Source organism: Perca flavescens, chromosome 2, assembly GCF_004354835.1.
Source record: "Perca flavescens isolate YP-PL-M2 chromosome 2, PFLA_1.0, whole genome shotgun sequence".
NCBI lineage: Eukaryota > Metazoa > Chordata > Actinopteri > Perciformes > Percidae > Perca > Perca flavescens.
Window position 1 is genome coordinate 269525 of NC_041332.1, and position 15949 is coordinate 285473.

A 15949-nucleotide genomic window follows, 5' to 3' on the forward strand; every position below is an offset into this window, starting at 1 on the left:
TCCTCATTTCCTGTTCCTTTGCATGTTTGTCACACTTAAGTGTTTCGGAACATCAAACCAATTTAAACAAAAGTCAAGGACAACACAAGTAAACACAAAATGCAATTTGTAAATGAAGGTGTTTATTATTAAAGGAGAAAAAAAATCCAAACCATCATGGCCCTGTGTGAAAAAGTGATTGCCCCCCTTGTTAAAACATACTATAACTGTGGTTGTCCACACCTGAGTTCAATTTCTCTAGCCACACCCAGGCCTGATTATTGCCACACCTGTTCACAATCAAGGCATCACTTAAATAGGAGCTGCTTGACACAGTAAGGTCCACCAGAAGATCCTTAAAAGCTACACATCATGCCGAGACCCAAAGAAATTCAGGAACAATTGAGAAAGAAAGTAATTGAGATCTATCAGTCTGGAAAGGGTTATAAAGCCATTTCCAAAGCTTTGGGAATCCAGCGAACCACAGTGAGAGCCATTATCCACAAATGGCGAAGACATGGAACAGTGGTGAACCTTCCCAGGAGTGGCCGGCCGCCCAAAATTACCCCAAGAGCGCAGCGACGACTCATCCAAGAGGTCACAAAAGACCCCACAACAACGTCCAAAGAACTGCAGGCCTCACTTGCCTCAGTTAAGGTCAGCGTTCATGCCTCCACCATCAGGAAAAGACTGGGCAAAAATGGCCTGCATGGCAGAGTTCCAAGGAGAAAACCACTGCTGAGCAAAAAGAACATCAAAGCTCGTCTCAATTTCTCCAGAACACATCTTGATGATCCCCAAGACTTTTGGGACAACATTCTGTGGACCGATGAGACAAAAAGTGGAACTCTTTGGAAGGTGTGTGTCCAAGTATATCTGGCGTAGAAGGAACACTGCATTTCATAAAAAGAACATTATACCAACTGTAAAATATGGTGGTGGCAGTGTGATGGTCTGGGGCTGTTTTGCTGCTTCAGGACCTGGAAGACTTGCCGTGATAAAAGGAACTATGAATTCTGCTGTCTACCAAGAGATCCTGAAGGAGAATGTCCGACCATCTGTTCGTGTACTCAAGCTGAAACGAACTTGGGTTCTGCAGCAGGACAATGATCCTAAACACACCAGCAAGTCCACCACCGAATGGCTGAAGAAAAACAAAATGAAGACTTTGGAGTGGCCTAGCCAAAGTCCTGACCTGAATCCTATTGAGATGTTGTGGTATGACCTTAAAAAGGCCGTTCATGCTCGAAAACCCTCTAATGTAACTGAATTAGGACAATTCTGCAAAGATGAGTGGGCCAAAATTCCTCCAGGACGCTGTAAAAGCCTCATTGCACGTTATCGCAAACGCTTGGTTGCAGTTGTTGCTGCTAAGGGTGGCCCAACCAGTTATTAGGTTTAGGGGGCAATCACTTTTTCACACAGGGCCATGATGGTTTGGATTTGTTTTCACCTTTAATGATAAACACCTTCATTTACAAATTGCATTTTGTGTTTACTTGTGTTGTCCTTGACTATTGTTTAAATTGGTTTGATGTTCCGAAACACTTAAGTGTGACAAACATGCAAAGGAACAGGAAATGAGGAAGGGGGCAAACACTTTTTCACACCACTGTATGTATATATACTGTATATATGTATATATACAAAAACCGCGACTGAGACACAGATTATATATATAAAAATGTCCAAAGAATGCCTCTAAAACCTGAATAATACCAGACTATCGAACATGTCTTCATCAGAAAATGCTATATTCAGAAAAAGGCTTTATTGGGAATATGCTGTTTAAATGACCTGTATCAAATTCTGAATATTGTCATATTCAGGATAATAGAGGAATACTGGTGTACATGTAAACATACTCAATGACACCAGTGTTTAGTGTGACACCTGGGGCCTGTTTCACAAAAGCAGAATATCTAAATCCAGGATAACTGATAAAGTGAGGCTTGACCTAGTCTAATCTGTGCATCCTGGCTTGGTGCGTTTCATGAAGGCCAAGCCAGGCTGAGGAGGAGAGACTAGGAGCTGAGGAGGAGAGACTAGGAGCTGAGGAGGAGAGACTAGGAGCTGAGGAGGAGAGACTAGGTCAGGCTGAGGAGGAGAGACTAGGAGCTGAGGAGGAGAGACTAGGAGCTGAGGAGGAGAGACTAGGAGCTGAGGAGGAGAGACTAGGTCAGGCTGAGGAGGAGAGACTAGGAGCTGAGGAGGAGAATAAACATTGTTCATACTTTATACAGAGAGAGCAGCAGCTTCTTGTGGAAATATGATGACGTGAAACACATAATTTGAATAAAAAGAAAATAACACGGCTGCTGTAACGAAACGGAGAGAAAGCAGCAGACGATCACGGACCGACTGAATGTATAATCAGACTAAATATAAACATTAACTGACCTCTGCTCTGAATGGAAACATCATAATCAGACAGTTCAATGATTAGGCTACTAATCATTTACACACATTAACAATTGTACTCTTTGCCTTAAAAGTAAGCAGAAGATAATGTTACTCAGGAAATTTACCATGAAGATCAATGTTCTATAACGCTAGAATATGAAGCGTAAATATCTCTTTCACTCTGTTTCTCCCTCTCTCTCATTGGCTAAAATATTAATTTCCTGAGTCATATTAACTTCCACTACTCGCTTTTAATGCAAAGTGTACAGGTGTTCGTTTTTGCAAATGACAAGTGACTCATTGAATGGTTTCAGTTAAGAGCAGTAGTTCATAAATGTATATTTTTAGACTATCATTTAGTCGGTCCGCTATTATCTGTCACGCTTTTTCTCGCGTTTTTTTATTTTTTATAGAGGACGAGTTTCCTTCTCTACATATTATATGCCTTGCTCCCTGGTATATATGGACATACAATAAAGACACTGAAGAAATTGAACTGTAAAATCTAGAAACTATAAAGATAATAAAGTGATAAATTCCATGCACACTATAAACATGAATGGAACAGAGTATATTCATCAGTTATTTCCCCCCAGGCAAAATATAAGGTCAGAAACCATTAAGGTGTCCTCTCCCTGTTGTTACATGAATGTACAGTAGCCTACATCACTAGATAGTTACTGGTCCAGTGAACTAAGACTATAATTTGGGAGGATTGTATAGTTAGGATATGTTCTTAAAATTGTACAATCCTCCCAAATTATAGTCCCAGTTTATTGGACAACACAAATTGTGTGTTAAGAATGCCAAATACAATGCACATGGAAGCAGAACAAACATGATCCTTATTGTTAAAGAGTAAAAAAAGAAATTATAAACTAAAATAATTTAAGGTGCATTGGGGAACTATAGAAATGTACAGCATTGTATGTATTGCCCTTAGTAACAGACTTCATTTAAAACACATTTGAAATGTTATCAGCCTTTTCTAATTATCTCAACAACTGCCATAATATATTCATCAAACTTCTTACAACAATATGAACAGCAGTCTTCATACAGCAATATAACAGTAACAATGACAAATTTATAATTATAAAAAAAAATAATGGTCACAACTTTAAATAATAACAGTACTTAAATGAACAGTAATATGCACCTGTTGTATTTTAATCCAGGCTGATAACAATAAGGTAAAACCACTGCTGAGTGAACAGAAAAGGTTCCAGGATTAAATAAATCCTGGCTGTTAGCCTGGTCAGGAGCAGGCTAGCTGTTAGCCTGGCTGTTAGCCTGGTCAGGACCAGGCTAGCTGCACAGAATAAATCTCCATGGTGATTTATGTGCCTCTGCTTTCGTGAAACCGAGTCAAGGCTAAATTCATCCAGGATAACCAGGAAATCCCGGCTTAATCCCTTATCTTGGTTTTGTGAAACAGGCCCCAGAGGCCTGTACTACGAAGCAAGATCAACTTGTCCTGGATCTCTTTCAGTTATCCAGCTTCACCTAACAACCGCGGTCCCTGTATCACGACGCTGGTTATCAACTAGTTCAGTCAACTCAGGGTTTCCCAATCCAGCGGTGTGCGCGTTCACATAAAAGAGGCGGGGTTTGCGCACCACGACCAATCGCAAACATCTACCACAGCTGCATGTTATATAAGAAGAGCAAATTATAATTCTCCATAAATATGAAGAACACCGACACGGTTTTACAGGGAAAACACAATACAGTCGCTGCTTCCTAAAACAGGAAGGAAAGCTGGCAAAAAAATAAATAAATAGCCGACGCTGTAGATGTTTAAATCTCAACGCTTATTAATATCACTTCCTCATCAGTCAGGACCAAGATCTGACCATAATTACACTTGTGCTTTCCATAAGCTGTCGTTGCTTTAGTCTATTATTTCAGTTGCAACCCTGGCAGTGGGAAGCGATCGTGAGAGCAAATAAAAAATATAAAAACATAATTCAAACCGATGTGCGTATTGGCGACACACGGCTCAAGAAGCCGATATGTAATTCCCTCCCATTAAAATATATAGGCTATATTTCATAAAAAAGCCATGCTAACGGGGTTGTTGGTCTCTAAAAAAAATAAATGTAAATGTTTTAACTTTTATGAGCGCACACCTCTCTCTCTCTCTCGCTCCCTCTCTCTCCCCCCCCTCTCTCTCTCTCTCTCTCTCTCTCTCTCCCTCTCTCTCTCTCTCTCTCTCTCTCTCTCTCCCCCCCCTCTCTCTCTCTCTCTCTCTCTCTCTCCCTCTCTCTCTCTCTCTCCCCCCCTCTCTCTCTCTCTCTCTCTCTCTCTCTCTCTCTCTCTCTCTCTCCCCTCTCTCTCTCTCCCCCTCTCTCTCTCCTCTCTCTCTCTCTCTCCCCCCTCTCTCTCTCTCTCTCTCTCTCTCTCTCTCTCTCTCTCCCTCTCTCTCTCCCCTCTCTCTCTCTCTCTCTCTCTCTCTCTCTCTCTCTCTCTCTCTCTCTCTCTCTCCCTCTCTCTCTCTCCCCTCCTCTCTCTCTCTCTCTCTGCACCGAGCTCCGCCTGATCTTCTTTAAGAACGGTGACGCCATTATCAATCGGCCTATTGATTGGTCAGTAGGCGGTGCTTTTACACCGGTTGACCTCTGATCTCCAACTTAACCTGCTCCTGACCAGGTTAGGTGTTCAGCATGAGTTACCACGGCGATTGAACTCGATAACAACTGATCCACCTTCGTGATACAGAAAATCCTGGATTGAACCTGAAGTTAGCTCGTTAACGCCAAATCCTGCTTCGAAGTACAGGCCTCAGAAATCAGTAAAGGTTTTATTGCCACAATAAATAATATATACAGTACGTGGTGATTGGTGCATACATAAACAAACGTATTAAAGATTCATATGAAATAAACAATAATTACAATACAAAATAACAGTTTTGCATGAGAATAAGAGGCTGAATGGGTTCAGAATGTAACTAATATCATATGTGTAATGTGCAGATGTGAAGGTTAGTGCAGCGTGTAGTGTCTGACTGAGTTTTAGTTCATTGTGATGTAGTTCTACAGTTTTCTCCTCTCTGTTCATCGGGTTAACGGCAGCAGCAGTTTCTCGCTGACTGTCCCAGCATTAGTCCTGTGATTTACAGCGTTAGTCCTGTGATTTACAGCGTTAGAGTCCTTTGATTTACAGCGTTAGAGTCCTGTGATTTACAGCGTTAGAGTCCTGTGATTTACAGCATTAGAGTCCTTTGATTTACAGGGTTAGAGTACTGTGATTTACAGCGTTAGAGTCCTGTGATTTACAGCGTTAGTCCTGTGATTTACAGCGCTAGAGTCCTGTGATTTACAGCGTTAGTCCTGTGATTTACAGCATTAGAGTCCTGTGATTTACAGTATCAGAATCCTGTGATTTACAGCGCTAGAGTCCTGTGATTTACAGCATTAGAGTCATGTGATTTACAGTGTTAGAGTCCTGTGATTTACAGCGTTAGTCCTGTGATTTACAGCGCTAGAGTCCTGTGATTTACAGTATCAGACTCCTGTGATTTACAGCGTTAGTCCTGTGATTTACAGCGCTAGAGTCCTGTGATTTACAGTATCAGAATCCTGTGATTTACAGCGTTAGAGTCCTGTGATTTACAGTGTTAGAGTCCTGTGATTTACAGCGCTAGAGTCCTGTGATTTACAGTATCAGAATCCTGTGATTTACAGCGTTAGACTCCTGTGATTTACAGCGTTAGTCCTGTGATTTACAGCGCTAGAGTCCTGTGATTTACAGCATTAGAGTCCTGTGATTTACAGCGTTAGACTCCTGTGATTTACAGCGTTAGTCCTGTGATTTACAGCGCTAGAGTCCTGTGATTTACCGCGCTAGAGTCCTGTGATTTACAGTATCAGAATCCTGTGATTTACAGCGTTAGAGTCCTGTGATTTACAGTGTTAGAGTCCTGTGATTTACAGCATTAGAGTCCTGTGATTTACAGTATCAGAATCCTGTGATTTACAGCGTTAGTCCTGTGATTTACAGTGTTAGAGTCCTGTGATGTACAGCGTTAGAGTCCTGTGATGTACAATGTTAGAGTCCTGTGATTTACAGCGCTAGAGTCCTGTGATTTACAGCATTAGACTCCTGTGATTTACAGCATTAGTCCTGTGATTTACAGCATTAGAGTCCTGTGATTTACAGCGTTAGTCCTGTGATTTACAGTGTTAGAGTCCTGTGATGTACAACGTTAGAGTCCTGTGATGTACAGCGTTAGAGTCCTGTGATCTACAGCGCTAGAGTCCTGTGATTTACACCATTAGAGTCCTGTGATTTACAGCATTAGAGTCCTTTGATTTACAGCGTTAGACTCCTGTGATTTACAGCGTTAGTCCTGTGATTTACAGTGTTAGAGTCCTGTGATTTACAGCATTAGAGTCCTGTGATTTACAGCGGTAGAGTCCTGTGATTTACAGCGTTAGAGTCCTGTGATTTACAGCATTAGACTCCTGCGATTTACAGTGTTAGACTCCTGTGATTTACAGCATTAGACTCCTGTGATTTACAGTGTTAGAGTTCTGAGATTTACAGTGTTAGACTCCTGTCATGTACAGCGTTATAGTCCTGTCATGTACAGCGTTATAGTCCTGTGATTTACAGCGTTAGAGTCCTGTGATTTACAGCGCTAGAGTCCTGTGATTTACAGCATTAGAGTCCTGTGATTTACAGTGTTAGAGTCCTGTGATTTACAGCGTTAGAGTCCTGAGATTTACAGCGCTAGAGTCCTGTGATTTACAGCATTAGAGTCCTGTGATTTACAGTGTTAGAGTCCTGTGATTTACAGCATTAGACTCCTGTGATTTACAGCGTTAGTCCTGTGATTTACAGCGTTAGAGTCCTTTGATTTACAGCGTTAGACTCCTGTGATTTACAGCGTTAGTCCTGTGATTTACAGCGTTAGAGTCCTGTGATTTACAGCGTTAGTCCTGTGATTTACAGCGTTAGACTCCTGTGATTTACAGCGTTAGTCCTGTGATTTACAGTGTTAGAGTCCTGTGATTTACAGCGTTAGTCCTGTGATTTACAGTGTTAGTGTCCTGTGATTTACAGCGTTAGTCCTGTGATTTACAGTGTTAGAGTCCTGTGATTTACAGCGTTAGTCCTGTGATTTACAGTGTTAGACTCCTGTGATTTACAGCGTTAGTCCTGTGATTTACAGTGTTAGACTCCTGTGATTTACAGCGTTAGTCCTGTGATTTACAGTGTTAGAGTCCTGTGATTTACAGCGTTAGTCCTGTGATTTACAGTGTTAGACTCCTGTGATTTACAGCGTTAGTCCTGTGATTTACAGTGTTAGTGTCCTGTGATTTACAGCGTTAGTCCTGTGATTTACAGTGTTAGAGTCCTGTGATTTACAGCGTTAGTCCTGTGATTTACAGTGTTAGGGTCCTGTGATTTAATCTACCAGCTAGCGTTGCCAATGGTGAGTTCCCAGACCCAACATCTTCCCGTTAAATTTGCTCCTCAATTAAATCAAATCCAAATCGTCTCCCGACAGACTTTAAGATATCAATAAATCGTTGTCAAAAAATAATCAATATAATATTGTATTGTGATATTGTGATTTACAGCCCTAGTGGGAACTGAAACATCCCCAACTAACTGATATCCAATCGAATCGGGACAGAGTTGTTGGTTCTTTGTCTCTGGTACAGGACCGATCAATAATCAGTCTCCTCTCAGTGGACGCCGTCTCCTCAGGTAGATAGTTATGTGTCTTTATGTGCAAATGTGCGTATGTGTAGCGAAAGGTTTATGTATTATGAACAGCTGTTTTACTGACACCTGTGTTGCTGTTATTTGTTCCAGAATGTTTCTGTTACATCAGAATAAAAAGGCTCAACATCTAATACGTGAAGTTGTTATACTTAAAGTAAATAATTTGATCCTTTCTTTCTCGGTCTCGCTTAGTCCTGGTCTCAGACTTGTCCTGGTCTTAGACTAGTCCTGGTCTTAGACTAGTCCTGGTGTTAGACTTGTCTTGGACTTGACTTCAGCCCTGGGTTGATAGTTTCAAAGAAAATATCAGATAAGCTACAACAATACACAAGTAAAGTAAAATGTCACAAGCACTGTTCCAGATGATGACAGCTGGCGGGTTGATGGCCTGAGGAAAACACAACACAAGTACCATAAATACATCTAGATATAAGTATATATTATATATATCATAAATACATCTAGATATAAGTATATATTATATATATCATAAATACATCTAGTTATAAGTATATAGTATACAGCATAAAGACATCTAGATATAAGTATATATTATACTGCAGGTAAAAGTGGAAACACACATTAAAACACGTTAGCATTGAAGCACAGACAGAAACACTGTTATATAACAGACAGAAACTGCTAGTAGCCACAAAGACAAACATAATTCATATTATGCATATATTTATACACATTTATGTTCACAGATTTGTTTCCATTGTCTTGCATTACTATATTAATCTGTTATTGATACACGCTGCTCTGTTTTAATCATGATTTTATGTTATTTATAGCCTCATTTATCAGTTTTTATTGTCTGGTCAGGCGCTATATAAATAAATGTATTCTGATTCTGATTATTAAAGGTGGCCTCCTGCTGCAGCTGCCATGGCGCTGATCTCTCTGGAAGACCTCGACGGATTGGACGATGAGCAACTAGATGATGACATCACAGACAACCCAGAGCCAATGGATGAAGACGAGCGGCTGCTGACACACTGGCAGGCGGTTGCCAGCACGCACCATGTGTCTGTTCCTCCAGGTGAGGGACGGGGCTTACAGTGGATGGGTGTGGTGTATATGTGAGGGGCGGGGCTTAGTCAGTCCACCCTAACCCTAACCCTGAGAGTTGCGCCTAAAAATAATGTTTGTGTCTGTCCGACTCAGAGTATTTCAACTGTTAAACAACTTTTCAAAAGCACATTTAGACATAAAGTTGAAGAGATAGTTCAGATGTTTTATGTTGTAAGAGGCACACAGACTAACTAAACGATGGAGGCAGCTATAGAGCAGCAACTCTCATCATGTGAGGTGGAGCACTTCCTGGTCAGCTGACCGTTAGCATCATATTTTAACTTCCTGTATCTGTGTTGAAGATATGACTGGACCCATACAGGAAATGACCAACAACCAGCAGAGGGAGCCAATCCCCTTCACCCCAGTGTCCTGCCACGAGAAGGTAAAGACTGAACACACTCTAACAGACTCTAATAGATTATAGATTTTTAACAGACTGTCTCTGTCTCTCAGATGGGTGAGATTCTGTATAAATGTCTCTGTCTCTCAGATGGGAGAGGTTTTGTATAAATGTCTGTGTCTCAGATGGGAGAGGTTCTGTATAAATGTCTGTCTCTCATATGGGTGAGGTTTTATATAAATGTCTGTGTCTCAGATGGAAGAGTTTCTGTATAAATGTCTGTGTCTCAGATGGCTGAGGTTGTGTATATATATGTCTCTGTGTCTCAGATGGGAGAGGTTCTGTATAAATGTATCTGTGTCTCAGATGGGAGAGGTTCTGTATAAATGTCTCTGTGTCTCAGATGGGAGAGGTTGTATATATATATATACAACCTTTTTCTGGAAAACTGTTCGCCACCTCAGGAGGGGGAAGCGGGGAACCATCCAAGCTGTGTACAGTAAGGATGGGACACTGTTGACCTCAACTGAGGAGGTAATAGGGCGGTGGAAGGAGCACTTTGAGGAACTCCTGAATCCGACTAATACGCCCTCTATGTTAGAGGCAGAGCTGGAGGATAATGGGGGATTGTCGTCGATTTCCCAGGCGGAAGTCACTGATGTAGTCAAACAACTACACAGTGGCAAAGCCCCGGGGATTGATGAGATCCGTCCAGAAATGCTCAAGGCTCTGGGTGTGGAGGGGCTGTCCTGGTTGACACGCCTTTTCAACATTGCGTGGAAGTCTGGGACGGTGCCAAAGGAGTGGCAGACTGGGGTGGTGGTTCCCCTTTTTAAAAAGGGGGACCAGAGGGTGTGTGCCAATTATAGGGGTATCACACTTCTCAGCCTCCCTGGTAAAGTCTACTCCAAGGTGCTGGAAAGGAGGGTTCGGCCGATAGTCGAACCTCGGGTTGAGGAGGAACAATGCGGATTCCGTCCCTGGTCGTGGAACAACGGACCAGCTCTTCACTCTCGCAAGGATCCTGGAGGGAGCCTGGGAGTATGCCCAACCGGGTCTACATGTGTTTTGTGGATTTGGAGAAGGCGTATGACCGGGTCCCCGGGAGATACTGTGGGAGGTGCTGCGGGAGTATGGGGTGAGGGGGTCTCTTCTCAGGGCCATCCAATCTCTGTACAACCAAAGCGAGAGCTGTGTCCGGGTTCTCGGTAGTAAGTCGGACTCGTTTCAGGTGAGGGTTGGCCTCCGCCAGGGCTGCGCTTTGTCACCAATCCTGTTTGTAGTATTTATGGACAGGATATCGAGGTGTAGTCAGGGTGGGGAGGGGTTGCAGTTTGGTGGGCTGGGGATCTCATCGCTGCTCTTTGCAGATGATGTGGTCCTGATGGCATCATCGGCCTGCGACCTTCAGCACTCACTGGATCGGTTCGCAACCGAGTGTGAAGCGGTTGGGATGAGGATCAGCACCTCTAAATCTGAGGCCATGGTTCTCAGCAGGAAACCGATGGAATGCCTTCTCCAGGTAGGGAATGAGTCCTTACCCCAAGTGAAGGAGTTCAAGTACCTTGGGGTTGTGCTCGAGTGAGGGACAATGGAGCGGAGATTGGTCGGAGAATCGGGCGCAGCGGTGCGGTATTGCATTCAATCTATCGCACCGTTGTGACGAAAAGAGAGAGCTTAGCCAGAAGGCAAAGCTCTCGATCTACCGGTCAGTTTTCGTTCCTACCCTCACCTATGGTCATGAAGGCTGGGTCATGACCGAAAGAACGAGATCCAGGGTACAAGCGGCTGAAATGGGTTTCCTCAGGAGGGTGGCTGGCATCTCCCTTAGAGATAGGGTGAGAAGCTCAGTCATCCGTGAGGAGCTCGGAGTAGAGCCGCTGCTCCTTTGCGTCGAAAGGAGCCAGTTGAGGTGGTTCGGGCATCTGGTAAGGATGCCCCCTGGGCGCCTCCCTAGGGAGGTGTTCCAGGCACGTCCAGCTGGGAGGAGGCCTCGGGGAAGACCCAGGACTAGGTGGAGGGATTATATCTCCAACCTGGCCTGGGAACGCCTCGATCCCCAGTCGGAGCTGGTTAATGTTGCTCGGGAAAGGGAAGTTTGGGGTCCCCTGCTGGAGCTGCTCCCCCCGCGACCCAACACCGGATAAGCGGACGAAGATGGATGGATGGATGGATGGATGGATGGATGGATATATATATATATATATATATATGTCTGTGTCTCAGATGGGAGAAGTTCTGTATAAATGTATGTCTCAGATGGGAGAGGTCTCTGTGTCTGATAGGAGAGGTTCTGTATAAATGTATCTGTGTCTCAGATGGGAGAGGTTCTCTATAAATGGCTCTGTCTCAGATGGGAGAGGTTGTATATATATGTCTGTGTCTCAGATGGGAGAGGTTGTATATATAGGTCTCTGTGTCTCAGATGGGAGAGGTTCTGTATAAATGTCTCTGTCTCAGATGGGAGAGGTTCTGTATAAATGTCTCTGTGTCTCAGATGGGAGAGGTTCTGTACGAGGAGCGCTGCGTTCCCGCCGGTCACTGGGCCACTGTGACTAAAGGAGAAGATCTGTACGAGCAGAGCATCTCGATGGGCTTCATGAAGCTGATGCGCTTTATCTGCAAAGAAAACTCTGCAGGTATCGTAACAATCGTCATCATCATACAATGTTATTATCTTAAGGAAAAAGATGAAGTGTATATTTGGGGATGACAGTCAGTATTGATCAGTGTGTATTGATCGCTTCTGTAGGCAGATACTTGGGGATAACAGTCAGTATTGATCAGTGTGTTTTGATCGTTTCTGTAGGCAGATATTTGGGGATAACAGTCAGTACTGATCAGTGTGTTTTGATCGTTTCTATAGGCAGATATTTGGGGATGACGGTGCCGGTGATGAATCACATCCGCATCAAGCCGGACGGAAACACGTTTGAGAAAGACGTCCAGACGTCCATCTTCCTGCCGGCGGAGTTCCAGCCAGATCCTCCCAGACCCTCCGACCCCGACATCACCATCGTCTACCGAGAGCCAATCAGAGTCGTCGCCAGGTCAGAACCACAGCGTTTTTCTGCTCTGTGATTGGCTGTCAGTATGTTGATGTGTTTCTGCTCTGTGATTGGCTGTCAGGACGTTGATGTGTTTCTGCTCTGTGATGGGCTGTCAGTAAGTTGATGTGTTTCTGCTCTGTGATTGGCTGTCAGTATGTTGATGTGTTTCTGCTCTGTGATTGGCTGTCAGGACGTTGATGTGTTTCTGCTCTGTGATGGGCTGTCAGTAAGTTGATGTGTTTCTGCTCTGTGATTGGCTGTCAGGACGTTGATGTGTTTCTGCTCTGTGATTGGCTGTCAGGATGTTGATGTGTTTCTGCTCTGTGATTGGCTGTCAGGACGTTCTTCGGGACGACCACGGAGCAGACGCTGAGCGCTCAGATCGCCGTGCTGTGGGAGATTTTGGGCGCCGGCGCCGACGTCTGCAGAGACGGCTACATGGTGGCGGTGTACGAGAACCCCGGCATTCCTCGCCGCCGGAACGAGATCTGGTTCCTCCGACGCAACCTGTAGACTTCCCATCATGCTCTGCTCCTCCTGTGATTGGCTGCTTCGCTATCTGCTTACTTCCTGTAGCTTCCACAGTTTCTTTTTTCATGTCATTGACGCTAATGCTCCGAGTGTCTGAGATCGGAAGTCGTACTTTCAGACTTCAGTTTGTCTGAATGTTGACTGTAACCATGACAAGAAACACGGCCGCTACTCGGAGGATATGCTGACTGTTCGGACTCGGAGACTCTAAACTCTTTCTTTCAGAGCTGCAGTATCACTTTATATAGTATATATAACTTAACGATACATAAACACATATTAAAGTGTTCTCAACAAACTGCTTGTTGAGTTTAAAACTAATGAAAGGAAATAATTTCTAACTTTCTTTACCTGAACAAATTCAACATTGAATTGAATATTAAAAAGAACGACAGTTACATTTTAAAGTTCAGTTTTCTAAAGATATATTCTCTCAACTAACACAAATCTAAGAGTGCGTTTCGGGAGGACGATAACAAACTATATATACATATATATATATATATATATTAGTGCTGTCAAACGATTAAAATATTTAATCGCATTAATGTCATAGTTAACTCACAATTAATCGCAATTAATCGCACATTTTTATCTATTTTAATGTTTTCGTCCCATAATATTTTCTCATTTTAATGCTCTTATCAACATGGAAAAGTGGATTGGCTTTCTTTGTGCAAATTATTTTTTTATTGAAATGAAAATTTATTTATTTGAAACAGGGACAATGCACAAATAAACATTAAACTTGTTAAACAAGATAATACTGTATGTCTTGGGCCAGGTTATAGCAACAATTGCTAATTTCCACCTGTAGTCGCTGGGCAGGTAAACAACAAGGTAAAACCAGGTAAAACAACATTGGCATATATATACACTACCGGTCAAAAGTTTGGGGTCACTTAGAAATTTTCATTCCACTCCATTCCAGACACAATACCTGCTGAGATCAGTTGTATTGTTTTTTTAATCAGAACAGCAGTTTTCAGATTACATTACGTGCTTACATAATTGCTAAAGGGTTCTCAACTGTTGTAGAAAGAAGTGGCTGAAGAAATGCTTGAAATCCATGTTTTTTGGTCTAAACGTCATACTCAAATTAAAAGTAGTACAGCTCCCATATACTTTGACACTCAGGGGTATGCCTGATATCATTGGAAAGGAAACATTCTCAAGTTTTTGTTACAAGCGTCAGGGCGATTCTAGGCCTTACTGACACAGAGTTACAGAGACTAGAATGGAGGTGTTTTATTTCCGTCCAAGTCATACATCTGTAAAGTGATTAGAATACACTGCTGTAAACACATTTGACAGGTGACAGACGCCACAGGACATTAGCCACATGTCTCAGCTTACTACAGAAACAATCCAGACACCAAAAGACTCAAAAAAGGGATTTTATATGATTTCTTTCTACAGATATGTCTGTGCGTTTTTTTATTTCCATTTGAAAAGTGCAAAGAAAAAAGCCCAAAAACTACAAAATACAACAATTCTCAAATACACAAACACACCCACATCAATCACCTTTCCAATGATATCAGGCACACCCCAGAGTGTCAAAGTATATGGGAGCTGTACCACTTTTAATTTGGGTATGACGTTTAGACCAAAAAACATGGATTTCAAGCATTTCTTCAGCCACTTCTGTCTACAACAGTTGAGAACCCTTTAGCAATTATGTAAGCAAATAATGTAATCTGAAAACTGCTGTTCTGATTAAAAAAACAATGCAACTGATCTCAGCTGGTATTCTGTCTGGAATGGAGTGGAATGGAAATTTCTAAGGGACCCCAAACTTTTGACCGGTAGTGTATATATATATATACGTAGTGTTCAATTTCACACTTGGAGCTAATAATCTGTCACACAATGTGTGTTACATTATGTGACAGATTATTAGCTCTATAAGTTTAGCTCTATTTTCCATTGCAGATAGTACTGCCTCATGCCTGAGGCGAGCGTGGCTGGTCGTTATAGCGACTGCCGTGGGCGTAGCTTGGTAGCGTTGCATTTCTCCATAGACAGTTTCCCCGACTCATTTCCTGGTTGTCCTTCTCCATAAACTCAAGGAGTGGGTTAACTTCTCCTGCTCCAGGTTTCCCACCGTGGTCAGAAAGAACAGAGGAGACTCTTTGGTTCTCTCACTAGGACTCTAGAGTCACTACTCGCTCTGAAGAGAATCACCATCACTCTCTCACCCACTTTACCACACACACACACTCACTAGGACTCTAGAGTCACTACTCGCTCTGAAGAGAATCACCATCACTCTCTCACCCACTTTACCACACACACACACTCACTAGGACTCTAGAGTCACTACTCACCCCGAAGCTAATCGCCGTGACGAGCCTACTACCTACACGGCTCACAAGCCCAACAAGTGTGTGCGGCCGCGGTGTGTGTCTGTTTTGTTTCCGGTCTGTGAAATACCCGCCCTTCAATCACTGCTATTGGCCAGGCGTCCAAGGTAACGTAACCCCATTGGTTCAGGTCCTATCCCCTGACCAATCAGCTATCCTAACCTGAACCACTCAGGGTGAAATGCCTAACCGCAACCAATCGAGCTGCTTCGTAGGGCGGGTCTTGGTGGGGCCATAGTGGGATTTGTAATTTTTCTGGTCTAGCTAGATCCGAAAGAACGTTAATCTCGCGATAAAAAAATTGATGGCATTAAAATGAGTTTGCGTTAATGCTGTTAACGCGTTAACGGCAAACTCATTTTAATGCCCTAATATATATAAATATATTATTAGGGCTGTCAAAATTAACGCGTTAATTTTTGCGTTAATAATTAATAGTTTTAATATTTAACTCGTTAAAAAAA

The 15949-nt window shown here is 42.8% G+C and overlaps 1 protein-coding gene across 1 annotated transcript in view; it reads left to right on the top strand.

The window, feature by feature from the left end:
- Window positions 1–13582, top strand: part of soul4 (heme-binding protein soul4) — a 14178-nt gene extending 596 nt beyond the window's left edge. The window contains exons 2-6 of the mRNA XM_028605352.1: window positions 8988–9163; window positions 9498–9580; window positions 12036–12177; window positions 12405–12588; window positions 12927–13582. Of these exons, the coding sequence (XP_028461153.1) occupies window positions 9010–9163; window positions 9498–9580; window positions 12036–12177; window positions 12405–12588; window positions 12927–13101 (738 nt within the window). The 5' untranslated portion in view covers window positions 8988–9009 and the 3' untranslated portion in view covers window positions 13102–13582. The remainder of the gene's footprint in view (window positions 1–8987; window positions 9164–9497; window positions 9581–12035; window positions 12178–12404; window positions 12589–12926) is intronic.
- The last annotated feature ends 2367 nt before the right edge of the window (window positions 13583–15949 follow it).